Genomic DNA, 23,456 nt, shown 5'->3' on the forward strand with positions numbered 1-23,456 from the left:
GTGCCGGGGAGCTTTTTACGGAAGTAATCAGCTCCACGAAGCCCACGTGCAGGGCTGCGGTTCAGTGATATGGTAAACCCCAATTCAGGCTCCTAACCCAAGGTTAAAAATACCGGGGCCGGCATTTTTAATAATGCATTTTAGTAATGCAAACTCTGACCTGGTGTGATCTTATTTTTTTTTCCTTTTCTCCCTGTTAATGCTTAAAACAGTGCCGTAGTGCGGCCAGAGCAATGCGCTTCTTGCTGCATTTCTCTTCCAGGGGAGAGAAGAAAACCTCCCGAGGTAGCAGTTTGTTTGAAAGACGGGTGCCTCCTTCCCCTCCTCCCCTTTAAAATAAGAGAAAAAACGATCCAAGTGCTTCTGGCAGGTCCTTCCGCACGTGTCCCACTGGAGAAATCGGCAGAATAGCAGGCGTGCTCGCACGCGGTTGAAGCTCCTTGCTGCAGGACATCATGGACACGGTGGTTTACAGGTGACAAAGTCACATAAGAAAAACTACTTGAGGGCTATTAAGTACAAAGATGGGTCCAGCTTAGGAAATCCTTGAACTGCTAGTTGCTGGAGCCCAGGAAGTATCTGGGGAACGTGTCTCTCCACCCTTGCCCTGTTCTTATTACCCACCTTTAGGCTGCTGTGGCCAATGTCAGGCAGGTCCATAGGGGAACTGAAACTTTGTCCTTACCGCTGAGGCCTTGTTTCAATATAGGCCATGTCTGGCAATCCTGGCTGATCACCTAAATGTCTCTGCGTATTTCTGGGGCACAACTTCAAGGTGGGAAGAGAGACCCAGGGGGACCGGGCGCAGATGCACAGTTGACTTGGGTTGAACGCGTTCTGCTTTGTCTGCTCTTGGAAGCTGAGTAGCCCTGAGCCGGGCTTGTATTTCCCTAGGAAATCACGTGGCAGTTTGATAAGCACAAACCTGGCAGCAGTGATTATATGTTCGGAGAATATTTGACTGCAGATGCCAAGTGAGTGGAAGGACTTTATTTAGGGCGGCGAATGCTGAGAGACGAGAACAAAAAAGGAAGAGAGACTGGAATATAGATGTTGGAGAGCCAGCTCCTGTGTGTTTTCTTTTGGTGCCAGCTCAACTTCCCCTGAGTTTAAGGCATTTACTGGGGGTTAAATCTTCTGCCACTCTCTCATTCAAGCCTTGTAGTGCCTCAGATGTGAAATCTATGAGCGAGAGGGACACTTAACTGCCTGATGTGTTGTCCAGCTGCTGCCCTCACTACTCTGCAGAGAACGCAAAGGCCAAATCCTTGCTTGGCATCAGTCCCTGTCTCCCAGTGAAGCTAATGGATTTGTGCCAGTTGACATCAGCTGGCCCAGGGAGTATGTGTAGTGGGAGGAAAGGTGCTAGGGATAATAAAGACATTTTTTGCTGATGTAACTCTGCCAGGAGAGAGGAGGCTGATCCTGTGGCTGAGTTCTCCCTGGAAAGCAGGGCGAGATGGGTGCTAAGGCTGGGTGGCGTAGGTGGGTATGTGTTATGGTAGGACCTACAGACGTGTCTGTGCTCTGCTTTTGGCCTTCTGCACCCTGCAGCACTTAGTGTTATCACTGTCATTTTTGTGAATGCCCAGTGAAATAGTTGGGGAGCCAATCTGGCTGAAAAAATGACTTTTTGCTTTTAAATGAATTGGTTTTCAGCTGGATCAGGTCCCTGATCTGATTTGGGAACATGCAAACCTTTATGCCTGCAGAAGGCAAGGTGCAGCACTGGGAAGAGGTGGCTGGGCACTGTTATTTGGTAGCAGTGCCTGCTTCCATCCATTTGCACTCCTTGGGGTTTTATGGCGGGGTTGGCCTAGGGCTTGCCATTGCCAGCTGGGCAATCCTGCCACGTCTCTCCTGCAGGCTCTTCTCTAGCCTTGTGGAGAGCCAGTTTCAGGAGCTTCAGGGGCCCAAACCAGCATCACAGCATCCATGACCTGCTCTGTGCCTTTCCGAGGGGATCCATGCTGACACAAGGGAAAAGTGCAGCGAAGGGCGGGCCAGGGGTAGGGCGGGATGTGACCTTTCAGCCAGGCCCTGGCTGCTTGGACTCTGATCTCACGGCGTTAGTGCAAGTGTGTGTGGTGTGCAGGCATTGGTCCAGCTCCGGATAAGTCCGGATGGACTGGATGGGGGAGGGATGGCATGCTCTGAGTTGGCAGGCGATACCGCAGAGCAACACGTCTCTTCGACATCTCCATTGCTGATGGTGAATCGGGCTCAGTGGGCTAGCTGGACCAGCAGATCTGTGGAGGACACCTTGCCATGTACTGGTGATGCTTGTGGATTAAGAGACGGCTTTGCTCAGTACAGTCCAACCTGCCGCAGTCCTAATGAGCAATGTTTTCTCGTCTGATGCCAGCGAGCCCGCATCAGTTTCGTTCCGAATACATGAAGCCAAGTTGCGTCCCCCACTCAGGCACAGATATTTAGCTTTGGGACACCAGGATGAAACCCTTCCTGCAACATCCCACCAACTGCTGGGCACTGACAGCACAGCTCACGGACCACGGAGTCTGAGTTCCCCTCTTCCGTGGAAGAATCATCTTTACTGGAACTGGGGCTCCGTGGGGATGGGTTGGGTCTTTCTGTTGCCTTTTGCCTTCTTGGGGGGGCCAAATACAGGGTTCTGTCATTGGCACCTGAGAGATGGGGTTGGACTTTCGGGGCCTCATAGCCGGCATAAAAGAGCCTTGCTCCGTCTTGTGTGTCCTTAGGCAGAGAAAAGGGAGAAGCCAGTGTCTGGATTTCCGATTTCAGGTGCCCGCAGTGCCCTTTGCACCTGGGCTGGGAGCGGATCCTTCCCAGGAAGAGTCGCGTCTTGCCAGGACTCTGCCCTAATGTGCCCCAGGTTGACCGGGAGCTCTGCCTAACGTGACTTCTCTTCCTGGGGGAGAGGGTGGTGGTGTGCCAGGCGGCCCTGGGAAAAAACTTTTTCCACTGAGTCATTTGCTGCCACCGCTTTTTTTCTGAGGCGGAGAGGAGATCTGGGGGAAGGAGAGATGGAAAAACCCAACCCGGCTCTCCCTGCTCCTGCCGGCCCAGGTTCATGCCGGCACTGCTGCCCTGTGTTTGCTTTTAGGAGGGAGCCGCAGACGGACAGCGGCATAAATAGAACAGGCCTGGCTATTTTAAGACTTTGATTGCATCATCTGTGTATTAAAAACAAAAAAATCTTTGTTTTAGCCGCAACTGGCAGCAGAGGCTTGAAAGAAAGAAGGTCGATCCCGTAAGGCCGTGACATTTCGAATCACTTTTTCCCACCGCAGGCAGGGCTTCGAGGTGAACGGGACCGGAGGATTTTTTTTTCTTCCACATGCCTCTGAAGCCTTCTGTGTCCTGGATCATTTTAAACGCCAAAGGGATATTGCTCTTCGACATTCCCGTTCCTCGCGTGAGCTGCCGGTTTTGATTTCGCGTAGCTGAAAACTGGGAATGACTGCACCAGGCTATGAGAGCGGTTGTTGCAGATGAGAGCAAACCCCGTTCCGGGAAGGGAGGTGGTTTCTGTTTGGGGAGGTGTGCGGTCACGCACGGGAAGGGGGTTTCTTCTTGCTGCTTCTTGCGGAGAGGCAGCCGGGTCCCTTTGGAGCCGACGCGATTGTGCCCCTCTGTTTTTTAGGGTGCCCTTTAGTGCTGAGCAGAAATCGTGGCAAACAAGGTGGGAACGGCTCGGAGGTTTGGAAGTGTGAGTTGTTTTCCTCTTTTGCTGGATTCGCTCGGTATTAATCGCAGCTGTGATATTTGAGGCTGGCTGCTCGGAGCAGACGTCCGTGTTGGGTGCAAAAGCTCACCTTTGCCTCCGGGCAGGGGAAAGGGAGGAGAGGGGATGGATGCATGCCATCCGTACGCCAACACGTGCTCTGCTTTATTTGCCTGGCGGTTTGCCTTTGGGTCCCGGGAGGCTGTTTTCGGCAGCCCTGTGTTATGGTGGTGCCTGCAAAAATGCGTGGTTGGGATTAGCACATCCACCACTCAGAAGATTAAACCGAAAGGGAAGGGAGCAGCCCCGGAGCTTCCTCGTAGCAGCTGAAGAGCGCAAACATTTGTAAATATTTGTGCCTGGGCAAGATAAACAAGTATAAAGTGGGGTTTTATTCCCACAGAGAAGCAGATGGTTTATCAAGGTGGAGGAAGGTGATGTTTAAGGTTTTAAGATAAAGTGGGTGAGCCAGGAGCTGCTCTTGAAGAAGAGGGATATGGAGAAGGGTTTCGAACCAGCTACTGAAAACAGTTCGCTCTCTCCAATAGCAGCCCCAGCCACGAAGGATTATTGCTATAATTTAATCAGAAAATGCTTTTTCATTCTTTTTCTTCCTCTCTTCCCTCTTCTCTGTTGAAGACCTTTGATGTTTCTTGCCAAGTAATCTGCACATCAGAATGCAGAAATGTCACGTGGGAGATGGATGGGATTGTTGCCATAATGATAGTGTAAAGCTCATATTTATCTGTTGCAAATAGCTTTGATAGTAGACTTTTCCTGAGCTCTTATTATAACAGATGGTTTTTATCAGCGCCCTGTAAATCAGCCCATGCACCAGGTCACACGGTGGTTGTCACATTTGCCTTGCTCTTCTGTGAACCAAATAGTGCTGCGTTTTAACTGATATTAGAGCTGCTTCCCTCTGGCCTGGTGGCAAGGCTAGAAATAGGACTGAGCCAGAGCTCAGGGTTGAAGTTTCCCTCCACCCCGCTGGATCCTCAAGCTCTCACCCCATCCTGCATGACAATTTGGGGACAGAATTCAAGTTTGGCCATCGTGGCTTGGGCCCATCCTGGCTCTGCGTCCCACCGCGCTGTGACAGCCTGGAAGCGTTTCGTATGGTGGGACGATGACTTGAAATTTCCAAGAACCTCCATCTGTGCTTCTTGCAGACCAAATGGGGCAAAACCAAGGCATCAGCACAGTTAATTTTATTCCATTTGTGGGAAGATGGTTTCTTTCCATCCTTATCTTGCCCTGTGCTCACTAGTGGACTGCACAAAGAGTAGTTTTGTTGCTTTTCTGTCTGAAGGAGAGCAAGGATGGGACAAACCCATCCGTTTCCCAGCAGGGACCGCCTGGGAATACAAGTCCCATGGGACTTGCTGGAACAGCTAAATGAGAGAGCTTGCCCCTCCCATGAGATCGGGGAGAAATCCCCGTGCTTTGAGCCTTATTTCCACTCTGCTCCCATTCAAAAGATGTCATAAGAACAGTTTTCATGCGGGAAAATGTCATGGGAATGTAATCCTCTCCCCTCCCCCCCGCACCGTCCCTGGCAAAAAAAAAATTATGCTGGAAGAAAGGGTTGAAAGGGAAGGAGAAACAAAGAAAGGGAAGAAAAGGGGACCCTTTCCCTGCTTGGATTCAAAAGTGTCGTCTGGAGATATCAGCAGAAGATCTGGCAGAGTGCTCGACAGAGTGGCTGTGACCTCTAGGTACCTCAAGTCACGTTGGAGATCTCGCCACCTCCGTGCTGGTGGTGGCATATTTATTCCTGGGCTGGACATGCTCACCCTGGGCTCTGTGCATGTGTATATGCGCACACACACGGGTGCTCACCTATGTGCGCACGCGAAACACCGATCCATCGTGTTTATGCACCTAAGGACTAGTCTCTTACTTCTTCAGTATTCGAGGCTGATGTGTGCTGTATGACGGCTGGGTGATGCAAATAACTCCAAGGTGGGGCGTACTGGACTTAAGGGCTAGGGTAAGACTCACTTGCTGCTCTGTGTTATTCTAGTGTTGGCTGGTTAGACGGGTTCAAGCAGTCTCATCTTCTAGTGTGGCCCACACTTTCCGCTCCTTTACCTTTCATTCCCCTGTTGCCTTTTGCTGCTCCCCCTTTCCTTCAAATCCTTTCTGTTGAAGGCTGCGAAGCTCTCGCTCCCCCTACGTAACTGTTGGCGCTTGTAGAAAGCAGCAGGGGAGGGTAGGCATCGGAGAGCATCAATCCCTGCAGGCGCAACGAGGGAGGATAGCAGAAGTGAGCAAGGAGCTCGGGCGGGAGGTGGGAGGTCGGTGGCGGTGGATCTGTCTCATAAACAAAGCTGTGTTTATAGGGAGCGGCAGTGGCAGCGATATCCTTTTTTGGGCCAGCTGATATAGCTGCGCTATGTGAGTTTTTAGGCTCCAAAGCCCACCTTCAGGTCTGCCTCTTCGTGCCTGAGACGCTTTCTGTGTCTTCCTACTCTCTTGGGGGATAAACAAAAATCTCTGTTATTTGTGGAGCTAAACCACCGCAGATTGTGGTTACGCTGTTGGGCTCCTACCACACAGGATGTCTGCCTGTTACAGTATCCACATGGAGAGGGTAACTGGTCGGAAGAGAAGGTTTGGTACCTAGAGAGGCTGGTAACTCATTTCGTTTCAGGAGAGAGCTAATGCAAGAGCCTGAGACTCTGGATGCGGCCACCTCTCCTGTGCCCAGGCCCCCTGCGCCAACGTAGCATTGCCTACAGCCGCGTGGTTGCCAGTCTTTCCACTTGCACTAATGCTTTTCTACTTTCTCTTGCATCCCACAGACTGTCTGGAGTTGCTACTGCTGGAGTCCATGGCGTATACAGCGAGCCCCACTCCGGCGGGGCCGATTGGCACCCAGTACTGCGTTTGCAAAGTCGAGTTGTCTGTGTGTGGCCAAAACCTTCTGGATAGGGATGTCACTTCCAAATCTGACCCCTTTTGCGTCCTGTTCATGGAAGTCAATGGAAAATGGGTAGAGGTAAGTCCTGAAGTTGTCCTGATTTCCAGCTCATGTGATTTACCTGATGTCGATGTCTCCAAATGATGCTTGTATTTCGGTGCAGACTGATTTGGGCAAGGGGGCACTAAATGCTGCTTGTACGTGTCGCGAAGGAAGCTGTGTTTAAACTGATTCCTGCTTATCCAGAGCAGGGCAACGCCTGGAAACCACCTTGGCTCCAATCCACTCCCGGGCTTCCTTCCAGTGGCAGCCAAGCTGGGGGGCAGAGCGGTGGTACCCTCGGCTCATCCTCGTGGGGCTGGAGGCTCTGTCCAGATTTGGGATCTGAGAAGGGCTCCCAGGCCCTTCTCAGCAGCGTGTGTCATTTTATTCATTTGAGTAGCTCCGCTGAACCTAAAAGAGGCTGCTCACACGAGGAGAATTGTATACATTAGCTGTAAGATTACGGCTCCGACTGAGAAGGAATAGCTCACGTTAGGGGGATATCAGGCTATAGCTGTAACTGTTATATAAACCATCCCGTTCCCCAGCTGTGTGCAGGAAGTCTTGTACAATCAGAATTCAGTAAAAAGGCGTGATAGCATGTTTTGCTCTGTTAACAAGTGCCGGAGGAAGACACACAGACTAAACAAGGACAGACCTTGATTCCTAACCAGAGCCGAGCCTCTGTGTTACTCACGGCTGGATCCAGTTGGATTAACATTTCTTTAAACATCTTTATTTTTCCCTTCCCTCTGTGCCCAGGGCCCAGCCGGAGGCTGGCGTAGGAGTTCTGAGATACCGGCTCTTGTCAAGGTGCTTTTAACAGCAAGAAGTAGAAATCTCAGGGATGAGCTTGCGCTTGTGAGACTTCCAGCCAGGGTTTGCGAGTGGGTGCGGGTGAGCTTTCAAAGCTGCGCGGGGTTCTGGGTGTCCACTTCTGAATAATATTTATCTTTTGATCAGGACAGAGATTGTTTTCAGCATGCCCATCTCTGTGCAGTGTCACGGTGCGAATGGCTGCCCCTTGATGCTGCCGCAGAGAAAGGAGCTGCTTCTCTGAAGATCAGTCTCTCTTGATTTTTTTTTTTTTTCCCCCCCCTGTGTTGAACCAGGAATTTCATACCAGTCTGGAGGCTGCGTATTGTGCCAGGGGAACGGGGGTGGGTGTGGAAGGTCTTTCGGTGCTCTCAGCGCAAAGCGTGGAGAGATCTGTTGCAGAGGGAAAAGCTGCACTGAAGCTGCACCTTTGAAGATTTCCCGCATCCCTTATGAATGAAGCAGCTTCATCAGGGTCAGCTCTGGTTCCTCCTTTAAACTACCTTCCAAAGCAGAGACGAAAATCCTTTCAGTCCTCTCAAGGTTACACATGTGGCGCAGGTGTGTTAACTGTGGCGCATCTGCTTTTGCTACCATTCTGCTCACCTGGGGTGGTTTCTGTTTCGAGCTGACAGGTGTCGTGATGACAAGTTAGATTTAATTGCAAATCTCAAAATGTCACCTTCTGGCAAGGCACGTGGTGGGCCTGCAAGGATCTCGCCGTGTTTGAATTGGTCCCAGGCACTTCTCAGTCCACAGTGAGCTGGGAGCACTTCTGACTTGCTTGTCTAAAAATGCTAAGTGTATGTGACCATTAGATGGTGTGAAGTCCTCTTGGAACAAGGGGCAGTTCTAGGGCAGTCAAGATGAACTGTTTCTGGGACCCAAGCCATATATAAAGCTGTTCTTTGGGTTTGACTTGAAGAGTTGCTGTTTCTGTGGGACAGAATGGGCTGGATGATGGGCTGGCAGATCTGTCCTGCAGAATAGAGCTATTCAGGGAAGCTTGTAGTTGAATACCTGGGATCTTTTCCAAGAATTATATCAAGGTCAACGAGGCCTTAAGTTGCATGTTTAATGAGCTTGTGAGCTGTCATTTACTGAGAGGGGCAAGACCATGGGACGGGGAAAGGTGAATATTGTGAATTAGATGCACAGGGGGATTGGGATCTGCTCTGTTCCAGATGGACAGCAAGCAGCTGGAAAATCCTGAGTAGAAGCCTTTGAACTCTTTGCACCCATTCATCTTTCATCCTTACCAGAAATCTCGTAAGTGTGTGCTTCACCTGCCATATTTAATACCAGGAGGCACTGAGGAGAAACTGCAGAGGATCTTGTTACTTGCTTGGTTTCCGAAGGCGGCTCCTTGCAAATAGGAAAGGTAATTCCTATAAGAACAGAAGAGGGCAGGGATTATCCTCCCTGCTAGCACTGGTTTTCCCTGGATTTACCAAAATATCCTGCTCAGCAGATGTGCCCAGCTCTGGGAGCAGTTTGCATGTCAGTGCTGAGGTTCTGTACAGGGACGTGCCCTGGCCCTGGTCTGTGTGGGGGAAGCACATTGCTCTGACAGAGTGTTTTTGTTTGTATTTTCCTTTTATGCCTAAAGGAGCTAAGAGCTGCACTGATTTTTGTCTCCCTCCCCACCGCACAAGCTTACTCCAGGGCAAGGTCCTGCTGATGAAAAGCTCTTTAAGGACAGGAGGATTTTCCGTGCTTGCGCTGTCCCTAGCCGTGGGTGAACAAGGGATGAATCTGTTCTCTCCGAGATGCGAGCAGCGCACAAGGAGCCGTTGTGTGGTGTTGTTTCCAGCCCTCTGCTTCGACAGTGTGAAGCTGCTTGCTCAGCTAATGGAGTGCGAGGGAATTTACCCTTAGCGGCTGTCTAAATTATTTGGTAGCATAAGTAAAATGCTGGCTCGATCCCAAGAATTTGCTTCCCAGAAGACCCACCAGCCAGATCCTCCTCCTGCTGGGAAAATCCTCCTCCTGCTAGGAAATGGCACAGGGGTGCCTCACCCTGCTGCAGCCACTGCAAGCCGCTCCCGGGACTGCGGGTGTGCGCGCTGCCGTCACTGCAGTGCACCCAGAGCTGCCCACATTGGCTTTAAACAAATATACCTTGGTTATTACCAGCGGTATTATTGCCCCAGCAAGACGTTTCACTTGGGTGACCCTCCCACATAGGTGCCAGCTTCTCAGACTTGTTTTGGTTGGCTCCTGAGAGGGAGCAGATAAGCTCCGCATGCAGATGTGATGGATACAGGCACGGGTTTGAATGCAGGCCTGGTCAGGGAGGACAAAACAAGTAGCCGAAGGGCATTAAATCACCTAACTGAAACAAATGACCATCCCAGTTCCCAGGAAATTAGGTGGCCCTGTTTCTGTGGTACCTTGACTAGTTGGGGAGCCTGAGCATTTGGCCAAGGAGCTGGTGAATGAATGGGCATCACCGAAGGTATCCTACAGCTGATCTCCTGGGTGCCAGCAGGGTCAGCAGGGTAGGTGCAGGGGAAGACCTCACTGCTGCTGGGGCCTGGAATCAAGTTGGTGGTATTAGCTCAGCAACCTGGATGAGATTAATGAGCTTTCCAGTCTTGTTAGGTGGCATCTCTTTGAGCTGATTGTATTTCTCAGGAACTTCTCTTTTACTGTCAGTAATGTCTCAGTCCAGCAGTTTTGATTCCAGTGTTTCTTTTACAATACAATCAAACATGTTGTTGTTTTTTTTTTCCTCCCTGCTATTTTTAGCTTTTTTTTAATTGGCAAAATAGGTACTGGAAGTTGGTCTTGAATGGCAGATTGCTAGATGCTTTGCTTCTGTGGTTTCAGCGGAGGTCAGCATCTTGTTAAAACTGACAGGCGGCATATTTAGAGCTTTGCTGCCAGGCACCGGGCTGCCTCCAGATGGAAAACGGGGGTCATCATTGCTTCTGTGTGCAGAAGGCTCAGGCTCTGAGCGCAGCTGGCCAAGATCCGCCAACCCGCTGGTGAGGGCACAAGTAGGACTAGAAATCATCTCATACCTGCACACACCATGGTAGCGATGGATGGTTTGGTCTGTAGCTGGGCTGCCAGGGGAAGTGTTGCTGCAGGCAGGAGAGATGGGCTAGTGGGCAATAGCCTTGCTGGATGGATACTGATGCCAAGTCGCTGTCGCCACACTGGCCATATGAGCCTTCCCAAGACCTGCTGAGGGCTGCTTTGGTATTTGAAGCTCAGGCCACCTTGGTTTAGAGCTAACCTAGGGGTGCCTGTGTTGTCCTGCATGGATTTGGGTCATGCAGACATGCCTTTTGTCATGGCATCACCAGGTTCCCAGGATAGTCACTGGAAGACCTCACAGATGAAGCTTTCTTAACTTTGCTGTGTCACCATGCGATGCTGCCTCAAATATCCTGGGGATGTAATACATACTGAAATTTAAACATGGTCTGTCTTCATGCAGAGTGTCCATATCAGACTGATTTATGGCAAGAGGTGGGACAGGTGAAATAGGAGGCTTGTCACAGTTAATGTAATTGGCCTAAAATGAATCAGTTTAATGTCTGTAAGTGGTGGCTTTAATAACACAGCTAAATGCAGGGGATGGAGCGGGGCAGGCAGTAACAAGCTAAGCAGGATGAACTCATCCCATTGCATGTGCTGACAAGCACTGACGCTGTATGTGCCTCCTCTGGACTGATTAGTGACAGAGAGAGAAGCCACGAATATCAGCCCTCCTTTAGGACATGGGTCTCTTCCTTCAGTAATCAGACCCAGGCGTGCTCGTGCCAGCATCTGATAGCTGGGTGGTGGATTTGAGGCTGCAGCACCTGGTAATGCCAACAAAAAGGATTCTGTTCACTGTTTTTTCTAGCTGTCAGATTTGTTCCCAAATACAATTATTTTGTCTTACTAAGCTTAATAGGAACTAAAAGTCTCTGTGAATCAGCCTTGAGGGGGAAAGGGAAGGAACAGAAAACACAAGCCAAGAAGTGACATAAAAATGGGTAACGTATTAATTTTCTGCCTGATGACATCATGTTGCGGTAGCCACGGAAGACCTGGCCCATGATGCAGGGAGTAGGGACACTTATGACTCAGCTGTGCCATTTCTTTTGTGCCCCTTGTGAATCATCTTTCCAGCCCCAAGCATGGGGTATGGTGGAACATCGCTGCTTACTCGTGCTGTTGAGGGCTTGTTTGTCTTCTAGGCACAGCTTGGTCTGAGCTGGATATTTAAGCCACTGAGTCAGTTGCCAACCTTTTGGCCGGTGTTTCTTGAGCTGTGACTCTGAGGATGTCTCTGGAGGAGAGGGGAAGGGAGGAAGGAAGTACAGTGCAGAGTCTCTGTTCCAAAATTGTGTTCTTCCCACATTTCCTCAGTGCTAGAAGTGCTCCCCTTCCCCTGCTCCTCACTCTTGCTTTTGTCCAGGTCTACAAACCAAGCACTGATTGTTCCTTCTAGGTAGGACTCTGACTACTCTTTCAGCTCAAGCTTTCCTTTGCACTTGTGACAGCATCTCCCAAGTGCTGGGGTTGCTTAAACATCTCTAGCAAACCTCCCTTCTGGAGCTGGAGAGCTCTTTGACTACTGCCATTCAACATAAGATCTGTCATTTGAGACACTTTCCTGGTTTTCTGCTTGTTTGGTAGAATTGAGACTCTTGTCTGAACAGAAATCTTTAATTAGCCTGGTTTCTCTTAAAAACCCTTATGCTTTTCTGCTCTTGCCTTGCAAAGACAGTTTTACACTTTACAGGGTAAGTAAATGTGTAAATGTTCAGAGGGAAGGGAGAAGAAAGGAGCTGATGGCAAGTTTGTCTCGTGGTGGATGTGGCGTGAAAAGGCCTTGTGCTTGATGGTCATTGGCAAATTTGAAGATGAAGAGCTATATCAAACCAGAGATCAAAATATGTATGACAAGCAACTGCAACCTTGCAGTTTAGGTGTGCTTCGCACTGACAGTAGGCAGGTGGTTAAATACTTTCATGGCTGGGCTTTGAAGGAAGCCCTCTCACTCTGCAAGTGCTAACTCAAAACATGTTTGCTGGGTTTTGTCCCCCCCTTCCTTGGTCCACCCCTTCAGACCCTTATTTGAGGTGTGCCCCAGCTGCTGGGTGATGAGGGGACTGGTTTTGGTGGTGAAGGCTGTTCTTCCCTTGAGCTGTGGTATTTTATTTGCAGCATTAGCAACCATTCAAAGCACAACACCATGACAGAGTTTGTTTCTGCTCTTCAGTCTCTCACGAGGTTGAGGTAAAACACTTGAGTTGGAGGTAGCGAAAGGGTTACTGAGACCTGGGACAGCAAGCTGCTTCTCTCCCTTCTCTCTGCTGTACTGTGTGTCTGGCATGGCAGAATGTAGTACATGGCTCATAAGGTCAGAAAGCTTGGCCACAGTCCCATGGGTCTTCATAGGATGCTGGATCCCCATGGGATCCCCAGACCCTTTTTTAGGCCAGACCCTTTGCAAAGAGACTTGAGAGTGTGTGCCTTTCCTCGAGCTGTGTTGACTTGCTTGACCGTGGTGACACAATGGTGTGTTGGGCTCTTCTTCCCCATCCTCCCAGCCTTTTTCAGCTTCTGCAAGCCCAGCTTTCCCCCTCTGGAATGGGAACGCATCCAGAACGGCTCTGTGCTTGTCTTAGTCCTAGCCAAGGAGGTGTTTTGGATAGTGGCTGGGCAGGGAAATGCGTAGGCAGCCTGCTGCCCTCCTCTCAGCTGCCCGTTTGCCCCAAGGGGAAGCTGCTGCCTTGTGTGAACTCACTTTTCGTGCTGCCCTGCTTTGGTCCCTGGCTTTCGATCACTCGGGGAACGCGAGAGGAGCTGAAATCCATCTCTGTGCTGCCTGCTGCTGGGGGAAGCGTACTCTTGTCTCGGAGGCTTGAAAGCAGATTTGTGTGTGCAGTGCTATTTAAATAGGGAGAGCTCATGAGTGTCCATTGCTTCTCTTTGAGCAGAAGTTTGGGGTCCTTCAGTATGGGGAGGTGGCAAGGAAGGAAGGAACTGTGTGGAGCTGCGTTGCACTGGCCAGCTCACAGCCCACTGGGGTTGATTTATTTGATTTCTGTCTTCCCAGAGGTTACAGCAGGTGGCTATTCTGAGAACGTAGCATTAGTTTACTCGTTTTCCTGGCAATTAAGGCAGACTAAGCCACCAACTTTAAAAATACTGCCATAGTTGGTATATATAGCAAACTTACCATGTTTCCACTCAGTCCCTCCAAAAACCTTCTCCTGCTGAATATATTTCATGGGGACTAAGGTGTGTTCTGTATCTCTCTTTTCCCCCCCCCTCCCCTTATAATGTGCCTATTTCCAGCTCTCCGGTTCTGGGAGACGTCCTCTGCATCCTGCCCTCCTGACTCCACCCATGGATGTCAGGGCAGAGGCTGCTTTCCAGCAGAAGTGTTGCCATGGGCCTGGGTTGTGTCTGCTAGCTCAGCCCTCCCCAGGGTTGGGTTTCCAAGCTGCGAAGCAAGGAATGGTGCTCATTTGGGCTGTGTGGTGGTGGTGATGTTCAGTGCCTTCCCGTGTGTGTCCATGAGGGAGGGAGTGCTCTAACACCACGTGGCAGCAACTTTTGGAAGACCCAGGAATGATGGGTGAGACGTGGGTACCACTGGGCTTGAAATGAGGAAGGAAACATCTCTTCTTGCCATGGTGGTTGCTTTTAAATGACTTGGGGGAAGGAGGAGGGAAGATTTCTCTTTGTTAGCAAAGTGGTGTGTGGAAGGACAGCCCAGAGGTTTGATCATGAATGTGAGGTTTGATCTGTTCCCTCCTCTGCGCTCAGTTCCAAGCAGCCCACGATGGGCCTGATCCAGCTGATCTGATCTCCTCCTTAGTGCAGTCTTTTGTTTGCAGACCTGGAGCCAGCTGAAAGCAAAGTGGATATAGGATATAGGTGGGACGAGGCCTCCTGGATCGGGGTGACCTTCATGAGTTATCTCATGGGAAGGGAACAGTCCATACCCTCCCAGCTCTGCTTTTGGGGTGCTGTTCCCCAAGGTGCCTCCTATGCAACTATTGTGACTCAGTGGAAAGGGTTACGGGAAGGTGCATCCAAAGTAGCTTGGCCCCTAAAACACGAGGGGCTGTGAGCAATGAGAAGCCCCCCGTTGTTTTGTTGACAATCAGAGTTTGCAGACCCTTGTATGGGGAAGAAACCGTGGCTGATAAGAAAGCAGTCTGGAGCAATTGGGGAATTGCTGGTGAGTTAATCACTCTTGCAAACTTTTGGGGCTGTCATCTCAGACGTGCAGCAGGCTCTGGATGCTGCAAGTCATCGCTCTGCAAATCTCAACAGTGCTCCCTTTCAGATGGCAGCTCGGGGCTGTACGGCGCTCGCAGCTCTGCGTAGGGCTCAAAGCAGCAGCCGTTTCCAGTGCTTGCAGCCAAGAAAAGCATGTCCACACTGGAGCCCCTGTGCACCTGGAAGCCTTTGGCCCGGGCAGGGATATTGTTCATGTGCAAGAGGCGTAGTACCACCAGCTCAGGAGGCCGTCTCCCAAAGTGTTTAAGAGAAGCGTATTTTTGATAAAATCACACCGGAGTGCGTGTGCCTTTCTTTCTGTTTTAGTTGCTCCTGTAACTTTATCCTGGAATAATAGAGCGAAATGGAAAAAAGACCGACGCTACCACCTCATCTGCCAACTTTGTCAGGGCAAGACTGTTCCCAGGCTGGTCTGGTTTTGTGACTCTTCGTCAAGTCTGAGAAGCTCAAGTGCTCCGGGTGTTCAGTGCTTTCCATGGGATTTTCTCCCACAGTCTCATCCATCTTGCAGGAAGCCCATTATAAAATTGGCTGAGAACTCTCCCCCCCCTTTTTTTTTCTTCTCCAAACTATCACAATATTTGTAGCTGTCTTTCCTTACCAAAACTCTTATTTCATTTGCTTGCTTGCAGTTTATCCTTGTAATTTATCCCTGCAAGCATTTGTAAATGGTTATTATGCCATACCCTTCATTTCCTGTTCAGCAGTCACTTAGTCAAGCTGTGCTTCCAGCTTTATTTCTGTCCTTTTTAGCTCCCAGGGTATTTTGTATGTTGTCCTCCAAACTTGCCCTTTCCCAGCACCTTTAGGGATGGAGGGTGGCCGGGTGGGGAAAACGGGTCCTGAAATGAGGGCTTAGACCCTCCTTTGCCATATTCTGAAGGACCTTGGGTGAATACACCAACTTCTCTCTGCTTCATTTTCCCGGTCAGGGCAATATTTGAGTTTCTCCTGCTCCACATCTGCCAGATTGGCTTAAATTTTAAGGCACTAAGGTCCTCTTGGTCCTCTGACAGTGGGAGTTATGGGGTTTGGTGCTGGAGCTCTGCAAGCAGAGGAAGCATCCCCTGCTCTCCAGCATGGCTGTCCCCGAGATTTTTGGCTAAGCCAAGATTTTGTGTCCATCTGTGCCATGCTGTGTTGTAAACTCACACTTCCACTGGCTGCCTGCCAAGTTTCTTCTGCTCTTATCGCTGTTCTTGGCTCCAGGATCTCTCCCACAGTGCTGCATGTGGAGTTCCCAGGCAGGTCTCGTTCATCCTTACTCTCTAACCGTGGGTTCCCCATGCCGGCTTCATGGTCCTCTCAGTTTGCAGCTCCGCATTTAACCTCCATGCACTCTCGTTTCTGGGCCACCAAGCACCTTGTTAGACCCAAGTACACACAGCAGTTTTCCTTCACCTTGGGGTCCTGAGCCCTGGAAACCAAGGCTGTTGATGGGCCCACGTCACCTGCTCGATGTAAGGGCTCAGTGTAAGGGCTGACTGAACAAGGAGCTGCTTCCCCCATGGCTATCAGCCCTTCGAAGCTCCTACCACGGTCATGAGCTTCCCCAATGTTATTCTGCTGGCCAACAGTGCACAGACTCTTTGCTATTTTATTTTATTATTTTATTTCATTTTATTTTTTGAGACATCTTTTATTTCAACCTGCTCACTGGCCCTGCTGTCAGCACTGCACCAGTCCAACATGCAGCTGTAGCTTTTCTGAAGGTATCTATCACCGTGGTATTCAGTTGCTGGGAATTAAGGCTGATGCTTTGAAAAAAAATTTTTTTTTTCTTTTAAAATGTCTTATCTAAATGGTAAGTTTTTATTGGCTCTTGAGAATTGGGTTGCCTCTTTGGGGTGTCTGAGGATGGATCCGAGATGCTCCAGGTCATGGCTGCGCTGGTTGGATTGTGCCCCTGCCAGGGAGCCTGGGCTGGGTGCTGTCTGCGACTTTTGGGAGCTCATCAGATTTAGGAAGCCGGCTTGGCTGGTCCTGACTGGTGGGGTGCTAGCGTGGGCTGGTGGGTTTTAGAGGTTTTGGAGAAGCAATATTGCTTCCATCTGCTCTTCTCCCACTTTCTCCTCTGAAGGCTGGTCCTGCTTCTGGGGAAGTCCTTCTGGAGAAAGGTGCTAAGTGTTTCCCATGGCCGTGGGGTGGACGAGCCAATGTGAAATCCATACGTCCAGTGGGTGACTGTGGCTCACAGGCAGGAGCTTGTGGCACGTCTGGGCTGGCGTTGTGTTAGCACACCCCTCCTACTGTTCCTGAAATATCAGAGAAGAGGCACAACATGCCGAGAAGAGTTATCCTGCCAGCACCAGCTCTCCAAACAACATGTCTAAGCTGACAAAAGCTGTCCTTGCTTAGCGCAGTAGTATCCAAACTGCAGGTTTTCTGGCAGTATCGACAGAAGGGTGAGAATTTTTCACGCAGAGCTTTGCAGTCTGGAGCCTCACGTCTGCATATGGAGAGGCCATCTCATTACAGAAATGAGACTGGGGGGAGAAAGCTGACTGGATTTAGCCAGGAGATTTTCAGTCAGTAGCCAGAAATGGGATGCATTGCATCTCTAAGTGGCCGAGATCTAGGCTGCTGGAGTAGATACCTCAGGGACTTGGGAGATTCAAATTTGGCCCCGTCTCAAGTCTCTCCTGTGCTAGTCACTTAATGTAATCTCCGTGTCCCGGTCCTACTTGTATGAAGAAGGTTATAAATACTAAGATGCTCTCTGCGGTTGAGGGACTTCCTGAGCTATTTTGGATGACAAAGCCTATTGAAGTATTGTCTTCTGCGTCTTTCCATCCTCTTGTTTCTCCTAATGCTCAGCTAAATCCATGAAAAATGGACTGTGATTTTTTTTTTTTTCCTTTTGCTATGGTGGGCCAGGAAAGGAGAAACCACATGGATGTTTCATTTTGAGGTTCTAGTGGGAAACGTTAGAGGGTTACTGTTCTGAGTTGTAAAACATTTTTTAAAATTTTTTGCTTGTCCTTGTTAGCTGCACAGCTTGAAAGAAACATAGGTTTGGCCTGCCTTAGAAAGCATTATGGCTATGCATGTCTGGCTGGCTGAGGATCGGAGAAGCATTCTGGTGAGGAGTTTCCAGGGAGTGTCGCAGAACAGTATAGGGGTTAACTGTATAGGTTGCTTCTGTTGGACCTGTGCGCTTGAGATGAATCGCCCAGGTGAAGAAATGCAGTGCAAAATCCTCTACAGATTTTTAAGTTCTTGATTGGGGCTGGGTGTGGGGAACAAGCTGAGCTGGTGCCACAAATACAGTCCAAATGGTGAGGTGGTGGAGGCTGGTGTGGGAGCGAGGAGGTGTTTGAGAACGTGAGCTCAAGGGGCCTTTCGTGTCCTAGGAGAAGAGATGTCAGAAGCAAATGCAAAGACTGGCTTCAAGAAGCTTTGAATCCACCCTGAGCCTTGGCTAGGTTGGCACTCCCACATGTCATGAAGTTAGGATGTAGGTATCTGAATACTTGTGCCCCTTTTTTTCGTTGCAGCTCGACAGGACAGAGACAGCTGTGAACAACCTCAACCCAGCTTTCTCAAAGAAGTTCATCGTCGACTATCACTTTGAAGAAGTGCAGAAGCTCAAGTTTGCCCTGTTTGACCAGGACAAGTCGAGCATGCAGCTGTACGAGCATGACTTTCTGGGCGAATTCTCCTGCACGCTGGGCATGGTGAGTCTCAGACATCCTGGCCCCCTGCAGCTCACTGCTCCTCAGCAAAGGGACCCCAAATAATATCAGCCACAGGGAAGTGAGGGGATTAGAGCTGCTGCTGTGATCTACGGTTAAGTTGCTGGGTCCTTCCTGGCCAAAGCTACTTTCATATAACTTGGTCGCATTTGAGCTGTTCCATGTTAGGGCTGGGGTTCTTCTCATCTGAATTTAGAAGTCTCCTAGCTATTTTTCCATGTTTAAACTAGTTATACGGGCTCCTGCTATTGCCTGCAGAGAGAATTAAAACCCCTGGTGGACGTAGGGGAGGCTGATGCACTGAATTATCTTCGACACTTATCTTGGACGCCTTTGGAGGTACTTGTTTCTCTCTCTGGGTTATAGTAGGAGCCCCAATGACTAGCTTGGATTTGGACTTGGGAAACTTTCAGATGCTTTAAGTTAAGATGAATTCAGTCTACAGCTCTTTCTCGGTTGTCTGCCTGAATGTAATACAGTGCATGTTTTTCTTTTCTTTTTTTGCAAAGTTTTTGTAATAAAAACGGTTGTTTGTTCTTCTTTTTGAGAACAAGGCATTGAAAACAGACCTTGCTTTGTCCACAGGCAGAATAACCTTGCAATTGTATAGCAAATCATGTCTCCTACTTTAGCATGTTGGTGCACGAATGTGTCTTCTGTTCTTCTTGTGGAAAAGGTTTCGGGGCACATGCAATTTATAAGCTTTTGAAAGGTCTCTGTTTTGCAAGAGCCCAGACCCTTTTAGGATTTGACAGCTAAATTCTCTAAACTTCTCTCTCTTTTGAGCATGCTCTGACTCAGAGGCAGGAAATGAGTGGGATTTTTCCATTCTTTTTCAGCATCCAGCTGCCCAGGGCTTCTGTGGTACCTGGCATGAGCATAGACACTGGGAGAAATTCTCTCTTTTGTGCTCAGTGCTGGGAACCAGGAGGAAGCAGACAATATAATAGGTGGGTTGGGGTGGGCAGCCAGCACAAGGTGTTCGGGGAGGATCGTGAATGTGATCACATTATTACACAGGCTGTAACGTGGCTCTGCCATTATGCCAAAGGGGGATGAATAACCTTCCCATTGCCAACTCTGTTCTGGCACTCAAGACCTTGACTTGTCAGAAGAGCGTTTATAGTTACAAAGTTTGAGATATAACATCTCTCGTGGGCCGGGTTTTTGGGAGTGCTCTGTAATGACACAAGCCAGTGCCCGTCTCAGAGTGTGCAGGGCATCCGGCACAGAGGGGGAAGAGGACTGCTCAGTGGCACTCCTCCATTTGGACAGCAAAGGGAGATTTATTCAGCTTCACTGACAGCATGAGGCTGTCTCCAGTCTCACATTCCTCAGCTGTCTTGTGATAATTCAGTTTCCTTTTTTTTTCTTAAAAAAAAAAAAATTAAAAAAATCCTCATTAGAGAAAAGATAACTCTGAACACTTGTAACTCTTGTAAACTCCTGCAACTATTCACACTCTGCAAAAGAGAACTTGCCTTTTGCGTGCACCCAGTTTGGAGTTTTTGCTTCAGTTCCCATAAACCCAAGCCAGTGATACGTGAGCTTCTGGTTGACGCCTAGTCCGTAACGGATGCCAGCTTGGAATGGGGTGATTGTTTCTCCTTTTCTCTTTTCCTCTATTCTTAATGAAACATTGCAACCTCTAAGCTTTGAATGTATCTCTTCAGTCTATGCCTTGTAGGTTAAGACTGGAGTTAAGCCATTCCTGGAGGTGTTCTGCCTGAAATTTTGTTCTTGCCTCCCTGTGGAGAGCGCAGCCTCCTGGCGCGCTGCAAGTCCCGGGTTTGCAGCACAGCCTGATCACGCGGGGAGGCAGATTGGAGCGGTAGCACGTGTGCCAGGGTGTCTGATGAGGAGAGATATGAAACAGGGAGGGCTTGGGCTTGTGGGTTCAGCCAGGCTGCTTTGGGTTTTCTGGCTATGTTTTGATCTCTGTTTTTTATCTGGTGAGATGTTTTCATAAACCTGCCCGGTTTTGAGGCATGAGCAGTTATTGGACGGGAAAGAGAGCAGACTTGGGTAGAAATAATCTGGCTCTGAGGAACCACAAAATGAACATCTGACTTTTCAATTCTGAGTTTGCATCAGAGCTCTGTCAGATTAGCCAGATCATTGTATTGCAGCTAATTAGGTCCGTGGTGAGATTTAAAAGGGCGGCTGCATCATTCTCAGACCTGTAATGACCTCTGTGGCCAAATGGAATCTAACAGGGATCAAACTGCAGGCTTCCGGCTGTAAGTGGTTTCTCCTAGCCAGGGTTAGGAGGAAATTTCCCCGCCCTGTATGCAACGTTGCACAAATGTGTAGTTTATGTTATTTGGCAGTTCCTATGCCTTTCTGGAGGAAAAGCTCCAGGACGCGACTGGATCGAAGATCCCAGCGTAACTGCAGGACTCCTGTGCAGCTAACCACAATGAGGAGGAGCTTTTCCTTGCAATTGCAAAAAGAGGGAGAGAAGCATTGCTGGGGAGGAATGGGAAGAACCTGAGTGTAGCTGGGTCACTTGGTCTCGTGCGGGGGCAGCAGGAGCAAGAAGTTAAGCCGTTTCATTACTTGTTATTATTATTATTACTTTCTTAAACTGGTGCTAATGGATGCTGAAAATGTGACATAGGACTGAGGGTGGAGGTAGAAGGATGGATGGAACTGCATTTGCTTAAACTGTAGCCCTTAGGTTTTGAAGGGGTTCCCGAGAAGTAAAGGAGGTGAGCAAGGCTGGTTTCAGCAGGTCCCAGTTTGTTATGCAGGGATTTGCACCTCCTTTGGAAAAGCTTGCAGGATCCCCAGCTCGAAAGGCAACTGAAACTCACTGAGCCAGGAAAATTGCAAGGGGTTTTATTCAGCTCCTAGATGGTCCTGTCTTGTCTCTTATGAGCCAGAGGTAAAAGACAGGGGAAAAACACCTTGTGACAGTATTCGCCCTGGTGCCTTGCTTGGCAGTGGGTCCTGGAGGCCTTACGGGTGAGCGTCCCAGTTGTATCAGGATTCAGCCGTGGAAATACAGTGGTCGCAGTAGTAGAAAAAGGAATTTCCTTTTGTGGTCCAAGGGAGTATTTAAAATGGGGTTGAAAAAGCTGGCTTGTAATTTTGCTCGGAACAAATCACGGTAACTCTGGCTCCGTGAGATCCCACTGACTTGCTCCGCGGGTCAAATTGGAGGCGATGTGTTATACAGATCGTTCCAGCCCCCTGTTTGACGGCTGCCCTGTCCCCCGAGGGCTCGGCTGTGTCGGAGGGTGCTGCCGTCACAGCCGCCACGTCCTGGGGCTTGTTCTCGTGACGAGCGAGGAGCTTCGTTCAGGTGCCGGGGGTCATGGTGGTGACATGAGTGTTACCCTGGTCTTTTTTGAATGCTGTGTCTGTCTTCTGCTGTTGGGAATGCTTCATCAGAATTAACTAATGTGAGCAATGATCACTTGCTTATGACTCCGCTTTCGATCACTTGTATAATCAGGACTTTATCTTCTTTGCCTTCTCTAGATCGTCTCCAGCAAGAAAATAACAAGAACTCTCCTTCTGGGGAATGGCAAACCAGCTGGGAAAGGGATGATAACGGTACGGTTACTCATTTATGTTGCATATTGAGTGTTTAAATACAGATAATAAACCGGGGACGAGGCAGGACGCTCGCGTGGGGCCCAGGAGCCTGGGGTTTATGGTTTGTCACTAACTTCAGGTCCTTTGCCTCCCGTTTGCCTGCCACCTTTGGTCTGTTTGGAGGATGACGTAGTTAGGGCAGGGACCGTCTTGCCCCGTGTCCTTTGGGGGTCCAGCGCTGTGAGACTTGGATCTTGATTTCCGTCTCTGAGCACTAAAATAAGAAAACCTAAATTTGGTGAAATACAAAGTAAATGTGTGTTGTTGTTGTTTGTTATCTTGTGATACAAAATGTCTATTCAGCCCTCCCTGGAGCAGATGGAGGTAAAAGGGCTGATTACGGCGCTGATAATCAGTGGTTTTGTTTGTAGTAAGAGGATGGGAGTTGTGCGGTAGCAACAGGTCTCTTAGCAACAGCCTCTGCTCCTGATGCAGACCCCTTCAGGCGGTGGCATTCCCGCTGCTGATCTGTTTAGGGATATTTTTAAAAATGAAAAGACTAAATTTAGGCCCGTTTCCCCCTCCCCCAGGCTCTTGGCTCTCTTTTCTGCGTTAGTTAGGGGCTTTGTTAGACTCGCAGCTGGGCAGCAAAGATGTGGGAGAAAAGGCTTTTCCTTCCGCCCTGTGACTCGAGGTGGCCCACAAGGGGTTAAACCACAATTAGGTCTAAAGAGCCTTGGAAGGGTTTAAAAGCAGTTTAAAAGACCAGGGTGTGGTTGCTGCAAAAGCATCTCCCTTGCTGTTTGCTAGAGAGACTGGGAAGCTGCGGTCTGCTTTTCTCTCTTAATTGCTGCAGTTAATCTTTAAATGCAAAAAGAAAAGCAGCTGCCAAGTTCACAAGTGGTACCCAATGCCGTATGTCTTCCCCGAGTCCTGGGCTCTGCCCACCCCATCCGACACTTGGGGTGGGAAGAAGTGGACCAGATGAAAAGTTTCCAGTCAAGTTCCCAAGTTGCATGCTTTAGAAAAGGAAACTTCTTATCAGTCACTAATATGCCATTAAAACCAAAGGGTCTGAGATGTCTAGTTCATTTTGTTCTGTTTCTGTAATATTCTGATTTGGGGTTTTTTGCCACCCACTTAAATCAGACTGGGTGATGAAAATAGACTGTGGCCAGCTCACATGTGCTGGGAGCCCCTTTCTCTTGCAGCTGGTCGCAGTGTTGGAGCATGGTGACCCCCCGTGTTAGGACTGCGAGTTTTGGGCTATAAGCAGCGACGGAGAAGGAGTCTTCTGCTTTGGACTCTATAAACATCAGTGCATACAAAACGTGGATTTTGGAGCCAAACCCCACCTTCCTCACCCACATTCCTGTTATGGGTAAACGCGACAAATTGACAACCACTCGGGCCGGGTTGCATAAATTCCAATTTAATAGAATAATTGAGCAAGTCACAAGTAAGCAAA

The 23,456-nt window shown here is 49.4% G+C and overlaps 1 protein-coding gene across 3 annotated transcripts in view; it reads left to right on the top strand.

Moving 5' to 3' along the window:
* The window catches only part of LOC112965356 (copine-2-like), a 39,860-nt gene extending 16,552 nt beyond the window's left edge, over nt 1-23,308 (top strand). For all 3 annotated transcript variants that reach the window (XM_026064273.1, XM_026064283.1, XM_026064265.1), the window contains exons 2-5: nt 6,514-6,710; nt 18,248-18,427; nt 21,932-22,006; nt 23,200-23,308. In XM_026064273.1, coding sequence (XP_025920058.1) covers nt 6,543-6,710; nt 18,248-18,427; nt 21,932-22,006; nt 23,200-23,238 — 462 coding nt within the window. In that variant the 5' untranslated portion in view covers nt 6,514-6,542 and the 3' untranslated portion in view covers nt 23,239-23,308. The remainder of the gene's footprint in view (nt 1-6,513; nt 6,711-18,247; nt 18,428-21,931; nt 22,007-23,199) is intronic.
* Nucleotides 23,309-23,456: the final 148 nt, after the last annotated feature.

Source organism: Apteryx rowi, unplaced genomic scaffold (assembly GCF_003343035.1).
Source record: "Apteryx rowi isolate R43461 unplaced genomic scaffold, aptRow1 scaffold_1014, whole genome shotgun sequence".
Classification (NCBI taxonomy): Eukaryota; Metazoa; Chordata; class Aves; order Apterygiformes; family Apterygidae; genus Apteryx; species Apteryx rowi.